The sequence below is a fragment of the Thunnus albacares genome, chromosome 2, assembly GCF_914725855.1.
Source record: "Thunnus albacares chromosome 2, fThuAlb1.1, whole genome shotgun sequence".
Taxonomy (NCBI): domain Eukaryota; kingdom Metazoa; phylum Chordata; class Actinopteri; order Scombriformes; family Scombridae; genus Thunnus; species Thunnus albacares.
The window spans coordinates 712556-733674 of record NC_058107.1 but is presented as its reverse complement, the minus strand read 5'-3'; the positions used below and the strand labels follow the sequence as shown (position 1 = coordinate 733674).

General features: G+C 40.8%; 1 protein-coding gene across 1 annotated transcript; it reads right to left on the bottom strand.

Moving 5' to 3' along the window:
• Nucleotides 1-231: 231 nt before the first annotated feature.
• Nucleotides 232-19962, bottom strand: LOC122989270 (golgin subfamily A member 7-like). The gene is made up of 6 exons (XM_044362049.1): nt 19862-19962; nt 17307-17432; nt 13882-14034; nt 10484-10585; nt 8036-8088; nt 232-1805 (listed from the first exon to the last, which is right to left on the bottom strand). Exons 1-5 carry the CDS (start codon nt 19868-19870, stop codon nt 8047-8049), a joined length of 432 nt encoding a protein of 143 aa, XP_044217984.1. The 5' UTR covers nt 19871-19962; the 3' UTR covers nt 232-1805; nt 8036-8046.
• Nucleotides 19963-21119: the final 1157 nt, after the last annotated feature.

Here is a 21119-nt window from a genome sequence, read left to right as displayed (position 1 = left end):
GACTCAGGCGAGATGTCCTGCTATTATAAAACTCTCTGAGACAACACGAAATACTGCCCTTGAAAGCAAACCAAGTTGAAAAGAAGCCCAGCAGCTCTTTCAGCTCTTGGTTCTACACTTTTTCTCTGTAAATCATAAGAAGCAGCAGGAACTTTGCGTCTTCTCAGCTGTGCAGACGTGTTTGTAAAGTCTGAAATGTACATTAACAAAACACCAGAAGCCAGCAGGGTGTAAAATATGTACACATTTTATTTATTAGCATACAACTGTTTGATTGGTAAAACATTTGGATTTCAACTGAAAAAAAAATGAACATACAAAAGTTCAATTAACCAAACTCCTGATAAATAAAGGATGAGTTCAATCCAAAATTATTCATGAAAATGTATTTACATAATTTTTAAAAAAATCAAGACAGTTGTTGATCTTTTAGCTATTATGGCATTCCAAAAAATTACACTTGTACATATTTCTAGTGTTAATTCATATTAAAGATGCTTCAAATGAGTTTCTGTCAGACCACATTCACAAGATGTCTGAGACGCTTTAAACATTATCAGCCACACATACTACAGTATCTTCAACCTTCGTTAAGGGTCATTAACATAAACTGAGGTTCTGCTGCTACACTTACAGTCAGTCCAGGATCATAATCTTGGGTTTTAGAAGCTTGTTAGCAATAAGATCTGAGTGATCTCACTGTTAGACTCACAGAAAGGCAACATTCAAAGCCATTACAGGCACTGTCAACTAACAAGAGCACTTTTAATACTTCGGTCAAAGGCATTCTCACAATATATGTATATTATGCTTATTAGACATGAGTCAAAAAATCAACAGTAGTCACCAAACACTATGCATAGCACAGTTTACAAAGAAAAGTAACCATGACTTGAGGAATAGCATTAACAATATTACATGCACAATACAGAGCAAGCACAAGATCTGGGTTTTCAGAAGGAATATAATCTTAAATCAATGCATACAAAGGAAATATGTAGATTAAGATTAGAATCTGTGACGGTTTGACTGGAATGTTTGGAGTCTGACAAAGTTCAGTGTCGTCATTTCATTAGAAGGTCAAACCCTACAAAGGAAACATGCGGGGGAAGTGATAAACTACAGAGCACCCTTGCAAAAAAAAACAACAAAAAAAACATCAATAAGAAGAAACTGTGGTTCAACACATGCACTTAATCAGACTGATAATCAGAGTTCTCTTGTTTCTGGATGAAATTATATTCTCAGTTCATCCAAGACAATCACTTGGGTGGGTGAGCTCCATAATCATTCATAAAAATAAGATACCCTGTGTCTTGACTTCATTATTCAAAAAGGAGTGTCCCAAGAGAGAGAGAAAGAAATATACAAAAGTTCTTAATTCCACAAATACTATTAATCAAAAAGCTTTTCTAGTCCAAGACAAACAAAGAACAACTTACTGGTGGCTTGAAGAGATTTGTGAGTGTCAATAATTTGTGTGACTGAGTTAGTTTTCTCTTCTTGTCTGAAGGAGCACTGCAACTCCAGCTCTCTACTCTCTTCAAATTCATCGCTAAACTAAAACAAACTTAACCCCCCAACTGGTGAGCAGGGACAAGGGTGTCACTAGTAAAATCATATCTGAATGTCGAGGAAGAAACTCGGTGGTAAGAGTTACTCTGAAGGGGACGTGCGTACGCTAGTGGGAAGCAATAGATTGTAGAGACGCAGTATTAAGGGTGCAGGTCTGGGTGGTCCTCAGGGAGGTGGGCACTGGTGCTGGGCTGCTGAAGACCCTGAAGCTCCGCTCAGCAAAGCAGCTCCTACAGAAACACACATCAGTTACATCAGAGATAAACAGTCCTTTGACTCATCACTGTCGGAGGATAACGATTACTGGTAACTTCTATGACATGTCAGAAAGTCTGATGTTTGTACTGTAAAATTAAACAAACAGACTTACACATGATCTGACAGTTCAGGTGTTTTCAGTGCTTACATGTCAACTGAAGCATCAACTGCTGTTCAGTTGACAGCTGTTTATTCTGTCATTTGACTGGTTTTAGTGATGACAATTCAGCTGACAGTTAGCTTAAGCTTCAGCTCGTTGCGCTGATTAATCATCAAACTGTTAAGCACTTCAACTGACACTTAAAGCCCTTTCTGTACTTTAGGTGTCAGTATGACACCTCCTCCCTCCCTCCCTCCCTCCACACCTTTTCAACTCCACAATTGTCAGGACCGCATCCAACAATTTCTGTAACTTTCCAAAACAGACAATCCAGACAGTCAGATCAACAGCCCAGGCAAACGGAAGTGTGCTCTTTCTATCACTTCTGATATGAACGACCAACTGCGACATTATGATTGTCTTCCAGGAGAGACTGTCTGAAATACACCAGGCAGGGCGGAGCGGGGTTTTCTACCTGCTACACCAGCTCTGTCTCTGCATGCATATTGAGTTTTGCAGTTGTAATGCACTTGGTTCTGCAGAGTCTGGAAGCGCAGGCTATATTAACTGGTACTGAATTCATTAACTAGATCGTTTTAACTACAGCATCATGAAGAAACATTGATTTGATTGATTTATTTTAATGTACAATGTAAAAAAAAACAACCCACAAGGTTGGACTGCTGCATCACATTGCCTCTAGCACAATAAGGTTTTTATTTTAATCATGTTTTTTTACACAGTTCTATGTAGTTTTTACTTGTTGGAGGGCTGTGGAGCAACGCAAACATAGAGATGAGCCGTGCAGCTTCTGTGGTCAGTGCAGCAGCTTCAGTTGATTATAACTGACGTGCTGCGACGGACGTGTTGCGCTGCATCTGTGCCCGGTCTATTCTCGCTGTTACCTGTCCACTTTCTCTAGAAACCTGATGTCTTAACTGTAATGTAAACAAGAAACCTGGTGTCTGTAATCGGGGTAGGGGATTAGAGAAAGCAGTTTCCAGCTCTGAAGAGTCAGGAAGCAGCATCTTCTATCATAGATACAGTTAAAATCAGTGAGCCACACTTTCAAGATAAGGTTGGCGGTAGGAGAGAAATCTGGTAACTGATCTGCAGAACATGTAAATGTGTTCTAGATTACCCACATAACCTGGCTTCTCTAAGTTACCTGGTTACTTAAGTGCATGTGAAGGCACTGATTATTGCTCATTGCTCCGTATGAACTCGTTCTTTTGGAGAAAACTCTTCACACTTCAAAGATTTACAGGGTTTCTGAACTGACACTTTTTTTAAGTTTCAAATATTTCCAGTGCACTTTTTCCTTGGAAGCAAGCACAACTATATTTTCTTCAGAAAGTGTTTGTCTTTCCTAGTTATAAGTTGAAACATTTGCTGTAATAAAGAACTTTATGTGTATGAATGTGCTGCCAAATTCAGGAACTAGGAGCAGGACAAGACAAGGACAAGCAGTAATAGGAGTAGACACTCCATAACATGAATGTAATATACTACCTTATCTCCATCTTCATCTCTAGGAACCTTTTTATTTGGTGTACTTAGTGTTTGCATTGACCATTAACTGACAGTGATAGTTATTGAGGATTGTTTGCTGGCTCACTACAGGGAGAGAACAACTATTTAAACTACACCATCTCAATCACAAATACCCTGAAAAACACTGTATTTGATGTGTGTTGTGTTGAAACACGCATCAAATACAGGGAATGTTTGTCTTTGGCAGATACAGCACATCAATCAACATTCACTGGCACGCTAACCAGGAACTTTTGTCATCTGTCATTCAGTTTACACAGTATATCATTTTGTACTCTACCTGGTAGTAAGTGTATTGTTTTTGCCATTAAAATATATTCTTGGCAGGTGAGGAAAAACTAATTTCAAACAATGAAAGGATTATACATTCTCCCCACTGACACTAGATATTCTCATGAGTGCAGTCTAATTTACAGGTTTGTTGGCGTGCCGTGGCCGGGCAGCGGGTTTGTACGTGGAGCCAAACGACACCTTATCAGGAGCAGAATGTTTTTTGGACAAAATGCCAGGACACCGACTTGGCGCCATCTGCCTCTGAATGAATGCTCAGCAGTCAGGAGCGGTGCGGGCCAAGTCTGGTTCTCATACAGTGCAGTCTGGAGTAATCCCACTTCAGGCTGATCCATCACACTGTGCAGCCCTGCACCTACGAGACTCTCTGCCAAACTAAAAAATCCTGCTTTAAGCCAGCCAGGCCCTCAGCCATACTGTGGAGGGAGGTAAGAGATCCATGATGAGACTGAATTTTTTTTGTATTGCAGGGGGCCAATACTGAGCAGCAATATTTTTGTTTTTTCATTTTCAAGATAAAAAAAATGTCTGTAATTCTAAGATTGAAGTATTTAGTCCATTTTTATTCTTAGAGCAGAAATATCTCCATGGTGCACCAATCAATATTTTTTATTTTTACTTAAAAAATGATCACCCATCTCTGCAGTTCCCATCAGCTCTATGGAGTTTTCTAGTCTAATAGATGTAAGTTAATATTTTACTTACATCTATCAAGTGACAGAAACTCCAAATTAATGCTAATAATGCTAATAAACACCACGAGTCAACAGCCATGTCATGAGGCTGTAAATAGGCACTTTGAGCTAATTAGCTATTAGCATTATAGCATGCTAATATATATATAAGTACAGCTGTGGCTGATGGGAATTTTTGCAGGTAGGCTATAGAAGATTTAAGGTTCCACCAAAGTCATTCAATTAATCATGAAGGGGACATAAATGTGTGTAACATATTCCAGGGCATTCCACGGATATTTCAGTCTTGACCGACCGACCGAGCAACGTTGCAATCCTTAGAGCTCACAGCTAGTGTGGCTATAAAGACAGGTTTCATTGCATTTGCAATATGCCACCCATGAAGATGTTGAAGTGAGAAAAGAGAAAACTCCGTCACAAGGGAGGCAAACATCAGTAAACGGCTGATGTTGTTCTGATACACTGAGGTATCAATCTAAGCCTGGAGGAGGCAGAGGAGAAGGCACTGGCAGGATGAAGCTGCTTAAACACTGTGAAGGATGGATGGACTGTATGTGTGCTCCGTCTGCTCGCTGGCGGTGGTTTACCCTGTTTTTGACTATGGCGAAACTCCAACGCACTTCTCTCTCAACAGCTACTTATAAAAGCTCCAGGTTTACATTCCTCATCAGGACATGTATATGTGCCGAGGCGCTCAGCAGGAGTTTCAAACCAGAAGATTAATCCCTGTATGTGTCTGTTCAGTAGGAGGGCAATGGTTTATCCATCCACAGGGATCTATGGTCTCAATAATGCTGCCAAACACAACATTCCTCATAGGTAAAATATTAATGGGGTATGTCTTACTCGGCCTGATGGTAGTGTCTACGCTACAGTGCAGACTGGATCCTGTCCAGAGCCTAAGCAAAGTAGTTTTCAGTATGATATGGCCTAGCACATCCTAGGATGACACCATGAAAATGACCTTCCCGTCTTATTCTGCACACAAGAGGAAAAGAAGGGATTTACTGTAGCAGAGAGTGAAACAATTTATGGGATGAGATGTGCTCTTGAGGCAAAAAACATGAGGCGCCTGCCACGGTAAAAGATCTGCAGACATATAAAAGCCATCTGTGGCTGACGATCAAACTGTGCTGTCTCTTAAGGTTTTACCATTTAAATGAAAACTGCGTTGTGGGATAGTAAACAAGTGCTCTGGAATGCTCCTAATGATACGGGTAAATGAGGCAGATAATATTTTCAACATTTCCCAGAAAATGTCTCATTTCAAATCAATGACGCTCTCATATTTGGACGATCGCTTGGTCTTCAAAACATCTCATTTCCATCATCATAAAATCAAAGGACAAGAGGGAAAATTTGATGCAGAACGTTGATAAAAGATGATACATTAGTCGTAAAGGTAAATTTTAATATTTTTAACAAATGAAACTGTATCAATAGCAAACATAATCTGATCTATTGCTGTATGTACCCAATCTTTACTGCAGCATGTATGTGAATGTTACAGACCTACATGACTGTTCATTCACATTATATTCAGGCTGTGCATTTGCAGTTTCAGTTATATCTCTCTCTCTACCTGCCTCGCTTTATTTCCCTCGACCGCCCTCAGACGCTGTCCTGCAGATACATAACGTCTATGAATGACAAGCCTTTGTATTGAGAATCTACCATGTTCACAGAAAACACAAAGAAATGTTGAGAGATGTTTTAGAGCTGTATTACCAGCATGTACAGAAATGCTGCAGACAGACGACAACAAATTAAAGAGTTTCTGTTCTGAGAGAGGGACAATTAAAAATGAGCCTCAGTTGAGGGCCTTACAGCTTCAGTATGGTTTAAATGAAGTACTTGTCAAACCAACAATCCTGCCTACTTCACACAACTTCTCTCTCAAGCTCTTCACATAACTAATTCCATCACTTTTTCACTATACAACCAAATCAAACACTATGAACACATTTGAGGACAGAGTGTCAAAAGTGTGCTCCACCTTCAAGTGTGGCCTCTCAGAACAGGTATTAACATTTTGTCTTTAGGCAGCGTTCAGCCAGGGTTAGGGTTACTGACCCTTTACCCTAATTGTTGCCACCATGATAACTTTCCAGAGATCTAAAATCCTGTCTTTGAGTATTACAAACTGCTGTGCAGTATTTTAGTGCCTGATAAGCCTTAAACGCATTAAACCGTAGCTCCAACTGGATTTCCTTGATTGTATTTCATTGTCTCATGGGTACCACCAATGTTTTAATGCAGGGCTGTTTTCAGTCTGAAAGCAGCCTCAGATGTGGTCGGACAAACGTAGCATGTCTAGTTCCGTTCCAGCGTATTTAGACCTTCAGGAGTCTGATTCTCAGCAGTCCAAAGTGTGTTCACAGATACTTTCCTGTGTTTATGTTGGAAAACATACACCAGGTGGTGGGTTTGAGGCTTAGCCATAGGTAAGCTACAGTTAATACATGCTAACAAATAATGTAGTGTGTACATATTACTGTCCAGAACTATATGAATGTAATAGGATATGGACAGACAACTGGACAGGTCACCAGTCTGTTACAGATAGAAAACCATTTACATGCATATCCAAAGTCACCAGTTCACCTCACCTGCATATCTCTGGCCTCCAGTATCATGTTTTAAATACCAGTGAAAGCACAGGCAACTGGAGCAGAGGCTAACTTGAAAAGCAGGTGGAACTTATCTATTGCCAGAAAACCTTGGAAGTGGGTATTTTATCTATTCTGAGCTGGACTGCTGAATAATCCAGCATAGGACTATTTCAATCATTTAAACATGTCAGGAAGCTTTTGTGAAATGGGGTCCCGTTTTCTTTTCTTTTAAAATAGCCCTTATTTTCTGTATTATATTAAATCTACAATTTTAATCATTCTTGTTTGTTTAATTTCAGTCCTTCAAAAGTATCTCACTGTCAAACTGAAACCATGAAATCCAACTCACCCACTTCCTCTGATATAACATGAATGTGGTAGAAGCCTGGCGGCCAGGAAAGTAAACACGGAAATGGGCTATTTTATCTATAATGTGGTAATTGTTTGATTACAGCTATTTAAAGACACGTAACTGCACTGAGAGTGTTATTGTGCTGAAAGGACACTTGATCGCTTTGTGGGTTCAGCTGCTGGGTTTGGCTCCTGCACTGGACAGCAGCACTTCAAGTGAACTTCATGTGCATGAAGACCTCACTGAAGTAAGTAACACAACACTGAGCACTCTCCATGTGAAAGTCATAAAGTAAGCAGAATTATCCTTTAATGCTTTATGAGACAGCCCTCTTGATTGTAAAGCATTTAACTAAATATACTCGCAGATGAAAAGACTTAAAAACTTTGATGTGGGATTTTTCTTTGAATGCAGAGGAGGCATTCTGCATGAAAGCAATGGACATTGTGGCACATAAAGAGCCTCATGCATCACTGCTCTTTGACTCGGGTCTTTTTCTTTGAAATACTTTCCAAAAAATTAAGAGAAAATGTTGTGTTTTTAATAGTGCAATTTATGTAAATTCTGTTTCACTTGGAATATTAATTATGAGACTCACCATGGCAGCTTTTATCTGGTCAGGCTTCTGTCTTCAAAGATGGTGACCTCAATCTTGATAGAATCTGGTCAAGGAAAAGCTTTTGAAGCGAGCTTGGGGTCATTTTACATTCACCTTTAATCAAACTGAAATTTGAATTCTCCACTTTTTGCGTAAGGAAATAAAAACTATAATTATACTGCAGCTGCTGCATTACATGATTTCTCCATTTATCAAAAGAGCCATTTTGGAATACCATTTTTGGACATTTTAGTGGAAACAGTGTCCAAGCTTAAAGCCTCTGCGTGGGCGTTTGTTTCCCATGACAGCAGTTGACTGACATTTCAGGGTAAGCATTGGTAGAGAGCTGTCAACGTCTGTATTGCGCTACTGACTGTAACATGTAATAGCCCTGTATAGCATATGAATGCTTATACAAGACTTGTCCATAGCCTTAGTTATGTACTTTTAAGTGATTTGGGTCGGTCTCTTCACAACATTCAAGATTTGGGAGGAAGCTAGGCTAACTAGCTTCCACTACGAATGTAGTAGCTAGTTAGCCTAGCATGCTAAAATTACCACTTGCAGCTCCCACACACTCAGCGTTATAATTTCAGTTTGACTTTTTTCTTTTAAATGTCAAAAACTGGACTAGCTTTTAGTGTTAAAAAACATGTCCAATCCATTCTTTCAACAGAAAATCAGGCTCTGTAATCATAAGCAAAATAGCAGTTTCAGTTTAACTTAAGAGGGAGCGACGAGAAAGTTATCAACAAAATAAAGACTCTGAGGGGGAATGGAAATACAGATGGAAATGTTAAGCAGTCAAATAATCTGACAATTACAAACATAATCATCAGGTTTCTCTGGTTCGAATGTTAAAATAACTGCTCAGGTGAGTCATTCCTGTCAATCTGCCTGCTTCCCTGCCCAGCGCTCCCCTGCCAAAGTCAGCACAGCAGCTCCACAGTGTCGGAGAAATAATCCAGATCACTGTCAACCCTATAAAATAATAGGCGTGAGGGGGAACAAAGCTCAGCTGTGAGCAATTTCAGTCATATTTTGTTATCCCTAATCTCCCATTGCCGCCCAGTTACAATTAATTGGGATGTTGAGTCACCACACACACACATACACACGCATGTTGGTAAAGCCAGGATGTAGCTGCACCCGCTGATTTTATGCAGATGCTATGGATTACATACTAACTTTTATCTGGTGTTTTTACGGGGTATTACTACATAGAGCTGGATTTCCTGTTAGGTGCCCGGACTGCTGCTTCCCATTTTCATCCAACAGTTCCAGGGAAAGGCACGGTGGGGGCAGGCCTGTAAGTCACTACATTCATTAGGTCATTGCAAAAGCGTCTTGTTCTGCTTACCGCTGCGGTGCAACGTCATCCACATTTCCTGATCTCTGGGTATGTTTTACAAGTTATTATATGTAATACAAAATATTTAACTTGTCATTCTTTCTTCCCGTACATGTTTATACTTGCATAACAAAGATTTATTTATTGAAAAAACATTGTTTTTGAACCAGACCACCTTGTGTTTCTAACTTGTTTGTAAGTGTTGGCAATCTGAGTTTTGGTCTACTCTACAACTGCTGTCATTGTGTTCCTCTGGAAAACAAAGTTAGATAAATGCCCAAACCCTGACCCTAACCCTAACCCTGACCCTAACGCCCTGATGCCCTAACCCTAACCCTAACCCTACCCTTAACCCTGACCCTACCCCTGACACCCTGATGCCCTAACGCTAACCCTAACCCTAATCCCCTGATACCCTAACGCTAACCCTGGCCCTAACCCTGACCCTGACCCTACCCCTAACCCTGACCCTAACCCTAACCCTAATGCCCTGATGTCCAAACCCTAACCCTGACCCTAACCCTAACGCCCTGATGCCCAAACCCTAACCCTGACCCTAACCCTACCCCTAACCCTGACCCTAACCCCCTGATGCCCTAACCCTAACCCCTAACCCTGGCCCTAACCCTAACCCTGGTCCTAGCCCTAACCCTGACCCTAACCCTACCCCTGACCCTAACCCCCTGATGCCCTAACCCCGACCCTAACGCCCTGATGCCCTAACCCTAACCCTAACCCCCTGATGCCCTAACCCCTAACCCTGGCCCTAACCCTGGCCCTAACCCTACCCCTAACCCTGGCCCAAACCTTAACCCTAGCCCTAACCCTAACCCTGACCCTAACCCTAACGCTGACCCTAACCCTGGCCCTAACCCTGACGCCCTGATGCCCTAACCCTAACCCTGGCCCTAACTCTAACCCAAGCCCTAACCCTAACCCCTAAACCTAACCCTGACCCTAACCCATTTAAGGGGTTATTGTTTACAGTTTGTTTCTAAATGCCAAACAAGGTTCAATGGTTAAGGCTAAGGAAAATTCTACCTGAGAGAAGACAACAAACAATTTTTCCTGACTACATCAGACACTGAAGTGGATACGACTCGCAGGCCTCTCTCGATGGGGTCGGTGAGCAGGAGGCCTCTTGGTGCGTAGATCTTGTCGTTCTGCTCCTGAATGTACTTTGCAATCTTCTTCAAAACCTGAAATTGCACAGCAATCACAGTTTCACATACATTTCTCATGGATGTACAGTGTGCCTGTGATGACTCTCAGTCATCCAGGTCCTGTCCAAATATATCAACATCAACATTTCTATTGGACAGCAATACACTGGTATAATTGTAACAAAGCATCTATGCATGGTTCTGACTTTTTAAGAATCTCAAGTTTTCATTTTCTGTCAATTCTTCTGTTGGGTTTGGCTCAGTATTGCAAGCTTTGTTGAGCTTGCCTCTATGACATCAGCAACATACTAAAACAATCATTCCTTCACAGAGAAATGAGGTCTGATGTTTTAAAAAAAAAAAGTTGAAATTTATTGATTGATGTTTAAATTTCAAGAAAAAGATTTTGCAATGTTTGCTTAGCTTACAAAGGCTGTTGGGTCTGCACTGGTTCCAAGTGGGAGAATCCTGACATCATTTGGCTGTAGTGTAATGGACTGACCTACTATACGTGCCATTAGATTATTAATTCATGACATTTTCCCATAAATGTCTCTTTTATTGCTGTCCATCACTGAAAATACTAACACTGGGACAATTCATGAAAGAAATGGATGCCTGAAAGTTTAGATTTATTGAAAGTCATCTGTCACTGACAACATGATATTCATTCACTGTATGATGTAGTAAAACTCCACTTATCTCTTTTAAACAACTTAGAGAGACAGATGTCAGTAAATACTGTTATGTATGCATGTTTAAATTGTTATACAGGACGAGAAGACCCACTAATGTGCTGCAAATATATCTAACCAATGTTCCCAGGGTCCTCGCAGGATAAAACCCAAAGACTTTACCTCTAGCACCACCAAATGCTCAAAATATTCACTTACCCAGACAACATGTACTAGATGGATTGGCCTAAAGTTTTGAATAGACATTCATTGTCCCCAGATGATACATCTTAATGACTTTTCCTCTAGCACCACCATGAGGTTGACATTTGTGGTTTTGAGTGAAATGTCTCCACAACTCTTGAACATACATTCATGACTCTCTCAGGATAAACTGTAATAATATTGATGATCCCGTAACTGTTCATCTAGCGCTATCATAAGGTCAAATTTTGAATGTCCCCCCCCCCCCCACAAACTAATGACATTCTCATAAGCCTCCGCGATACTCTAAATGTTAGCCTGGTTAGCCGTGTTCACATATGAACGGAGAATCAGGCCTGGAGTCGCCCTTTCACACATGTAGCACACAGCAGGAGATTGTCTGTGTCAGACGCGTTCTCACCCACTGGAAACACTCCGTTTGGTTTAGGCGAGGGGGGGCGTCTGGGTAGAGCGTGCAGGAGGCAGGACATGACTACAGTCCAAAACCCAAACACATTTAATTCACAATAATAGAAAACAGAGAAAAGCAGCAAATCCTCAGATTTACAAAACTAAGACCAAAGACTGTTTGGCATTTTTGCATGATAATTGACTTAAAGGTCTGTTGATTGTCTAACGAGTAATCAGTTCTACACTGTCCAGTTCAGTGTTCGGTGCTCTTGCTTTGCTGCAGTAGGTACTGTTGCTACCTGGGATTAAACTGGCAAATCTTTGGCCAAATACAGAACCAAAGGATCCAACCTACCACATTCTTGAGCTAAAGACCCGGATAACAGTCTCCATTTTTACTTTGGTAATGACCAGTCAATTTAAATTGCATGACTTTATGAGTGCTCATAAAACCCAAACCAAGCCAAATGTTTTTATCCCAGTTCACTGCTGTCCACTAAAAGACAAATTCATAGAACAGGAAAAGACCACTGACATGCTGATCCATTTACATTCCATGTTAACTGGGCCAAAAGGGATTTTAGATGTATATAAATCATATTTATTTGCAAGCTCTCATAGAAATTCTCAAGCTCATGAAATTATTGATTTACAAGCCGAGCGAAAACGGCACACAGCAGCATCATGACTTCTTCCAGCACTAAACCACTTCAATCATCTCAACTACACACTGTGTCACTGATATGTCTTCATGCAGCAAGATACAAGATCTCTTCACTCTGTGTTGGAAATGTTTACTCCTGCCCGTATTATATACTGTATACCTACATGTACGATACCAATCTACTACTAAACCCTCTTTTTTACTGAAGAAAAGAAGCCAGCACAAGCAGTTGAACAAGCAGTCTATAGGACTAAATAAAGTGGTCTAAACCTTTTTCACTGAAATCAGGATCTATCTGGTCAAAGAAGAACTAAGCAAGATTACAAATATGACCAGATATTTGTTGCCAGCTACACAGTTTTCCATAGTTTGTGCCACAAGTATGAATTTTCTTGTAAAAATTGTCAAATACATTCAGTAACTGTCTCTACTCTTGACCCGAGTAGAGACATTATGAAACAAAACCTGAGACTAGATCTTCATATAACATTGTCGATGAAACATGACTAAAATGGATTTGAAAGTAAAAGACTTTATTAAACCAGGATTTCTCTTCCTGCATGCCTGGCTCATCTTTCCTGCTGCACATCTGCAGTGCTGGACCCAGAATCCAGCCGCACCCTACGGTCTCAGCAGCTTGGACAAGTGAACAGGTGATGAAAAAATAAATGTCAGCTACAGCAGAGCTTTGCCCAGAAACAGAGGTGGATGTTTGGACTCGCTGTTGCTGTGGAAAGAGCTAATGTAGCAGTTTGTTGGGACTCACGATCTTACCAGAATTATGTCTGATCTTGAAAGTATTCTGATGTGTAATAGTGAAGTTTCCCCATATGTGTTTTGTTTAGTTTTATTCAGTGAGTCAGGCTAAATACAGTCTTTAATTTTATCTTCTTTTAAAACAAACACCCTCTGCAAGAGTGAAGCTCTTGTTGTCAATGTTTTGTTTCAGTCTTCTCAGGGCTACTAAAAATATGAATACTCTTTAATTTCTAGTTTTGCTTATGCTGATATTTCAATCAAACTAAAATGATCAAATAAATATGCAAATTATAACATGTCAACAACACAATGTTTTGATGTCTTTGACATCAGACCATGCATGTTTGAAAAAGCAGCATTCCAAATTATACAAGCTGTATTTTGGCTAAAATTTTGCTAAAATGATCACAACATTTTTGATAAATAAGTTACTGAACTTGAACACGATGAATGTGTTTCCATCTACGGTAATGGACTAAAATGTTTTAAAAAGCTAAAAAGAATGTAACTGAGTGTAAATTAGGATTAAGTTGACTAAACTCCCATTGATGGATTTAGACGTCTGAAAACAGCTGACAAAACAATGCTGTAGTTCCAGACCCGTTGTTACTGTCTCTCACCTTCTCATAGTGAGTCTCCATACACAGGAAGACGGTGTACGCTGTGAGGCAGGCCAGACAGCCCTCGATATATGACTGGCTTCCCAGCTTCTCCGCCTCAGCGTACAGATTATTCAGTGTCCGAACTGTCTCTTCAAACTGCTGTTTGTCAATCTGAAATACATGGAGCATGGAGAAAGATCACAGGGTTAAAATCATTAAATATGGAACAGAGCCAGGTGGTGTATGAGTGACCTCTGCCTCTGTTGGGATATTCCAGTGAAAACACTGTCTTCTTAGCACCAGATCATTTTCTCCCATTCTTTCCATCTCTAGATAAATGAAGGGGTGAATTTTCTTGGACTGGTAATACATCAAGGGAATGCTGGGCCTCCTTCCCGCATTGGAAACACCTCCAGAAATTATTAGGATGCCTTGGCCATATGCTCTGGGAATGTTTTCACTTAATAACTGACAAGACAAACATGCTGAAAGCAGGACACACGCACACTCACACACACACACACACACAGCTACAATCCAGGACTCCTGATGCTTTCTCCTTTTCCAATGGCACAGACACACCTTGAACAAGATAGAGACGTATCTCAGCTGTTCTATAGGCTGCAGACAGCTTTTGGAACCCAAACTGAAACCACGACTGGCTGATGATCAAACCAGAGTTTCTCAAGAATGCATCAAATGAGGACTAGCTGCAGGGAAGACTGATGGAGGGTGGAGGGCTTATTGGAATCGCAGGCTGTTTTGACAGGGGTGTCGACATTAGTCCCATGCTGGTGTCCAGAGTAGATCCGGTGATCTCTCTGTGATACTGAGGGGGAAAGGAAGCAGCCTCCAGACCAGAGGAGGAGCCAGCCAGGGGCCTCCTGAGCCTCTGAAAACCCTCCAATGTTCTGCTCCCTTGTGCCCGAGGAATGTGACAACAAGCTCCAACACATCAGTGGTCTTAGGCGTGTTTGGTACCCGCCATTGAGAAGCTTTGTTCTACTTCTAATTTTCCAACTCAAAGGCAGCGATTCAAACCACATTTCTCTGCCTGAGCATCTTTCCATTACGTCTGGCGCAGCCATATTAGCATTCCAAAAATGTTAGATGAGAGCGCAGAACTGAACACGGTTTTACAAATTCAAGCGAGGAAGAGGAAATTCTCTTAATTGTAACTGTCACTAAATATAATATGAATTCTGGAGACAAAAATTAGATAAAGGTCAATAAAAACTGTCAGTTTCCAATTAATGAAACAGTCATGAAGGGTTTGGCAGTTTCTGAACACTTGAGTGCTTTCCCAGTTCTTTGGCATAATTCTCCAAAAGCATTTAAACAGGAGAGAGCTACCAAAAATAATAAACCCTACAGCCTAAGATAATTGTCTGCAAGTATGTGATGTTACAGCATGCAAACTCCTGCAAAACAGGAGCGACTACATGCCAAAAACAGACACTGGTGTAAAAAAAATGTTGGCTGAAGGAACATTATGTTCTGCAAACATCCTCACAAAGTGACATAAATGAGCGTCCTGACAGAGGAAGCCACTAAACAGCTTGGCATTATACTGCATATTTCATAAACTGGGATTACAGAAAATCATTAAAATAAGAATGTAGAAAGAACTTTTTATGATAGGAGACTTTAGCTTTAGCCTCCCAAAGGAAAAGCATTCTTCATTTGTCCAGCAGCTCTGTGTGTGTGTGTGTGTGTGTGTGTGTGTGGGTATGAACTGGATCCTACCGGAAAACACGGGAGACCACCCAATCAAAAGGGAAGTGCCAATAAACCGCAAGTGAGCGGTTTAAGTGTTGTGAAGCTGTATTTCTTCATGTGGTGTGTGCATTACAAAACTGCAGCTTTTCTATCCTGCGAACTCTGAACTGTTTGGCTGGCACCGTCTTTAATGTGGCGCGGAGCCTGTTCTGTGTCTCAGCGACCTGCTCTTCCCTCCTCCACATCATTATCGATGCCTGCTCCTTACACCACTTCCACCCCCGGTTCATATAAGGACAAAGTCCAGCAGCAGGGTTCCTCTGCAGCGGCTGTGGAGCAGAAGTTGCTGACACTATTTGTCTCTTTTGGCTCCACATTCAGACTTCAGATGCTTTTTATGTCCAGTCATTCTGAAAATGTTTGCTGTGATCAATACAATATTTCACTGGTGTTGTGTTTGAGCTTTTGCATAATGTTGAGTGAAATTATAATTATTTTCTTTGGCAGCCATGATAATATTCTTGCTCCTGCATGCAGGCTGGGAAGGGCTCCTGTTCTCTCTTTGACTTCGTAGAAACAAGCAGATATGGAGAATAGATCTCTGTCTGTCTGTATGTTTGTCCTTCATAGATCTCCAAAACTGTTCTTCTTCATTCCTGGTGAATGTATTACTGGGGACTCTAGAAAGTTCTTTGGATGAGTGTTTTTTTGAGAAATATATAAAAATACCTTCTTCTTCTGCCTGTGGAGTCAACGAGCGGAAATATGTACCGCATTACTTGTGCCTCATCTGTGGTCGGAGGTGGGATTACATCCGTAGTGTTAAAAACTTGGAAAAGTTTAAGAGACTGAAGCTCTACTGTTGAACTGTGTGCTGTGAGCTCAAACTTGGCATGTTCTTCATGCAGGATGTCTCAGACATGTTTTGAACAGGCGCTGCAGTTCATCTTGAGAATCGTTCATCCGATCGACTGAACGCTCGGCGGCTGTACTGCTGAGGACCAAAGAACGTGCAGTGTTGAATTTGGTGCAATTTGGACATGCGACATGTTTGATGTTAATAAGCTTTGAATAAACAAGCAAACAGCGAGTTGCTCGGTTCCGTGTCTGAGTGCAGCTGCTGCTGTTTGATATAAACTTCATCACATCACAGTGGGGGGGCGGGGCTTCTGGGCTCTGACTCGGTGAGCTGGACAAAGGCATGTGCCCTGCTCGGTTAAACTGCCCGAGAGAGACGAATGAGAGAGGGAGGCAGTAAAACTAGCCAATAGGAGCGCAGACACGGTTGACTGGCAGCAGAATCGACCAATGGAAAGCTGTGATCTGCTACTATGATTCAACCTCTGTTTAGTCTCACTGGTGAATTTCTGTTAATTTAATTTATGAATTTATAATCGTTTCATTGATACATACATATATTGTTCTCAAAAAATAATAAGCAATCAGCCCGTTCCCAGCAGGCATCAGTGTCAGGGTGCAAATTTTACCAGCCAATTAAATAGATTACCATTGGTTTTTTTGGCTGGTAAGTGAAGGACATCTACCAGCCACTTGCATATTTTACCAGCATTTGGCCTGACTAGTGTATTCTAATAGATGAAGGCTTTGGCTCTGGCTGCAGGGTCGTCCTGACAACCAAGTCATACCACGTCAACCGGAAGATAAAGATGAAAGTCATAAAACACATAAGCCAGTAACAATAACAGTGAAGAGGTGTATCTTACCCTGGTCTCCAGGTCAGAGGGGAACTTGGTTTGGAACTGGCACACAGTGCCGTTGGTATAATCTCTCTGAATGAAGACTTTGGCAGCGATGGCTGCCTGTTGCCTCATGTCCTGCAAGCTGTGAGTCTGTGAAAAGAAGAAGGAGATTAATATTTCACTCTATTCAACTCTATTATTTATCTGTATGACAACTGAAAGAGTGATCTACTGCAAGCTGCACATATTTGTCATAATCCTCATCAATTAAATTAAAGCTGGAGTGTGGAACTTTCAGGGGGCGTTGGGCTGTAACTGCCTGACAGGCCTGCAGCACCCGAATGACAAGCGCACGGAGAGGGCCAGTAAAATGTTTCCTCTATAATTGTACAGGCCAACGAGATCCCAGCCAGGCCGAGAAAATATTTTTTTCAATGCCATTAATAACGCCAAATATCCATTCATTTGGAAGTCAATATGTTTGGGAGCCTCTGTGCAGCGCTGTTCTGAAACGTGAGTTAACCTCTGTGGTACTGCCGAGGAAACTCTCGGTAGTGTAGCTCCGTTAAGGAACAGGGCAGCGGCCATGTTTACACCTGCTATTAACATCTGTCTCAGGTGACAAGTGGACAGCTCTAAATACAGGTGTGAACGCACCCAAGACACATTGAGGACGGATTGAGATCTGATCACTCAGACCACATTCGGAGGTGGTCATTCATTTAGCAGTGTAAACGCAATGCATCCTGGGCCACATTGAAGGACGCCTACTCAACTGACTTCCTCTATTTTCCGGCAGATTAGACACAGGAGCCTCCGTCCAAAGCTGGTCAACTGGTTTGATAACAGGATAAACACATCATTTTGTTTTTCATGTGAATTAAAAACGTAATTGACCTCTGGTTTAGTTTCCGCTGTTGATAACGACAGATATATTTCTATATATATATATATATATATATATATATATATATATATATATGTATGTTCTGAATCTTTATCCTGTTATCAAACAAGTTGAACAGCTGTGGACGGAGCGGACCCCGGTCCGGTCCTTCCGCCGGTTAATAACAGCAAATTTGGTCTTTGAAAACGGAAATGATGTCCGTCTTTATTTGCATATAGAGCGGGAAAGTGAGATCCGATCACAAGTGGTCACTCAGGACGCATGTGGAGACGCATGTTAATACCAGGTATAAACAGGGCCGGTGAGTATTTTGTGTGTGTAGCGTGTGACAGGTTCCTGCTTTGGCCCTTCCCGCCAGGCCAAAGTGGTCAACATGGGGGAAACACTGAAATGGATGTTTTGATGGTCGACCGGCCCACTGTGCCTGATACCCAGTACACCACTGGCTATAACCTACTGTTGCACCTGTAAAACAGTGGTAAAATGACTGGTTTCACTTTTAGAATTTGGTCCGTTTGGTCCTAACATTTGGAAAGCCTGGAAGAGCCGCATGATTAACGGCTAAACTGCCAGCGCGGGAATGTCGCCCCTGACATGGGATTTAAAAACTCAAACATATACTGTGAGATACAGAGAGATTTATCTGGTGGTGAACTCGTTTGGCAACGGACGTTCATTTCTATGAAAAGTTCCACATTGCGGGTTTAAATCCTGGTCATAGTTATATGTGCTGTATCGTCTTATTTTTACAGCATAATTACAGTGATTCTATGTCTTCAGGAAATTCTACCAACTTTGATGTAAATGAAAAAACAGCTAATGTAGTATGGGTCATCTTCCTACTTCATTTTATGTCTGATGTCAGGAAATAATAATGATATCCATCTTCAGTATTATTAGTGAGTTTTTCCTGCTATCACTGTGCACAGGCCCAACTTGTCCTTTAAAATGTGGAACACGTCTAATGTTTCACTTTTTACTCAATGACTCATAATTATGAGACTCTCTATTCATTTTCTGTCCTTCCAGCGCTGTATATGTAACAGATGTTTACATCTTCTTCTACTGTATTTGTCTTCGAGAATTATTTTATGTCCTTAGGAGTTGCATCTAAACACTGGTTTTGCCTTTTTTGAACTGTTGGGAGTTTTTGTTTATTGTCAGGGGATGATGATGATGATGATGATGATGATGATGATGATGGTATGCACGACTAGAGTGACCAACTATCCTCATTAATGTTACCGTGTATGTTCTGTCAGGTTTTAATGGTATAGCTCCAGTTTTATTCTTCGCAGTTAATCTCCTGTCAGCTAACATGTTGGACTCTGGTCCAGTTGTGTAGCGAGATGTATTATTAGCACACTGTCAGTTACTCATCAGACACAGCTGACTCGTAGTTGAAATAAAAACACGTCTGTAACATCACAGCATAGATGAGTCGTTTTCTAAATATCCGAGCTTGTTAGCAGAGATGCAGCTGCTACTAGTAAACATTACCAGTCAAGTTACCGACCGACCAGTAAGCTACCAGGCTAACGCTGGTCAGCTTTCCTTCTGTCTTTCTACCAGAAATACTCCCCAAAAACACTAAACCTCGTGACATTAGGAATATATTGTTCACATACCACTAACGTATAAGAAATAAATTTCGAAATCATCGTCTGCTTACCTCTGCCATGTTGAACAAGCTTTCTGTTTATCTTCCGCTAGCTGCTTTTAGCATGTACTACGAAATAACCTTTCCGGAGGGGAGGGGAACTTTTGTTTCATAACAATGGTTCCGGGTGTAGAAGAAATCTCAAATTCTTGTTGTCTTAGATACACTGTAACCAGCGGTGGAAAGTAATAAAGTACATGTAGTTAAGTACTGTAAATCTGAAGTAGTTGTACTTTACTTGAGTATATTAATACGATGCTACTTTACTCTTCTATTCCACTATATATATATATATATATGTGACAGCTGGTTTCTAGTTACTTTGCAGATCAAAATATGAAATACAGTGCATTGTTATGGTGAATTAAACCCAACAGTATATGGATGGCGATAATCAGCTCCACCTCAGCCAACTACAACCTGAAACTATAAACTATAATAGAACAACTGGCAGCGTCACTGACGTTTACTTTTATACTTTAAGTACATTTTGCTCAAAATACTTCTGTTCTTTTACACAAGTAGTTCTCTTGTATTGCTACTTTGAATCTGAATACTTCTTCTAACACTGAGTTTTACAAAGATTACTGTTGAGAGTAATTCAGCGTAGACTTTATCAATCTGTACTTGTACTCTGGATCACTGTGATGGATTACATATCTGTCCATTCTAGCAAGTTTCAGGGTTTTACAAGTGGACTGAAGTTAAAGGCAGTGAAAGGAAGGAACACCAGTGGTGCCTCAGAAGATGGGAAGAATACAATCACACAGTTTAAAAAACAGAAAACACTACAGCATCCTTTTAAAATGATTAGGAGCCAAAGTACTAGTACTAAAATATGTGCAAACACTGGTATTGTCTTTTTAATAAGACATGACCTTTTTATGTGACTCAGATGTTTTTTTGTTTCAAAATGAAGCCTGAGGACAACACAGATCTCAGTTTGGGTTTCTGTTTCCACAACAGCATTAAGCCTTAATACTCATGAGAGGCAGATGCTCCTGGCCTCGGACCATCTCAGGCCCAAAAAGCCACAGTTGTGCATGGGGATACATTTGCAAATTTGAGTAAAAACGCTCTTTAAAAATGGCTCAAGGCCTACAAAACAAACAGGCCCCCTTATTTAAGAAAATACAGAACACACAACAAAATATTATATTACTTCAATATTTGTTGAAAACATATTGTGACCATCCAGATATGTTTAGTTTCAGAATCAACCAGATGCTTAACCCCTCTTAAAACATGATGTGTTGATGTGTTGCAGCTA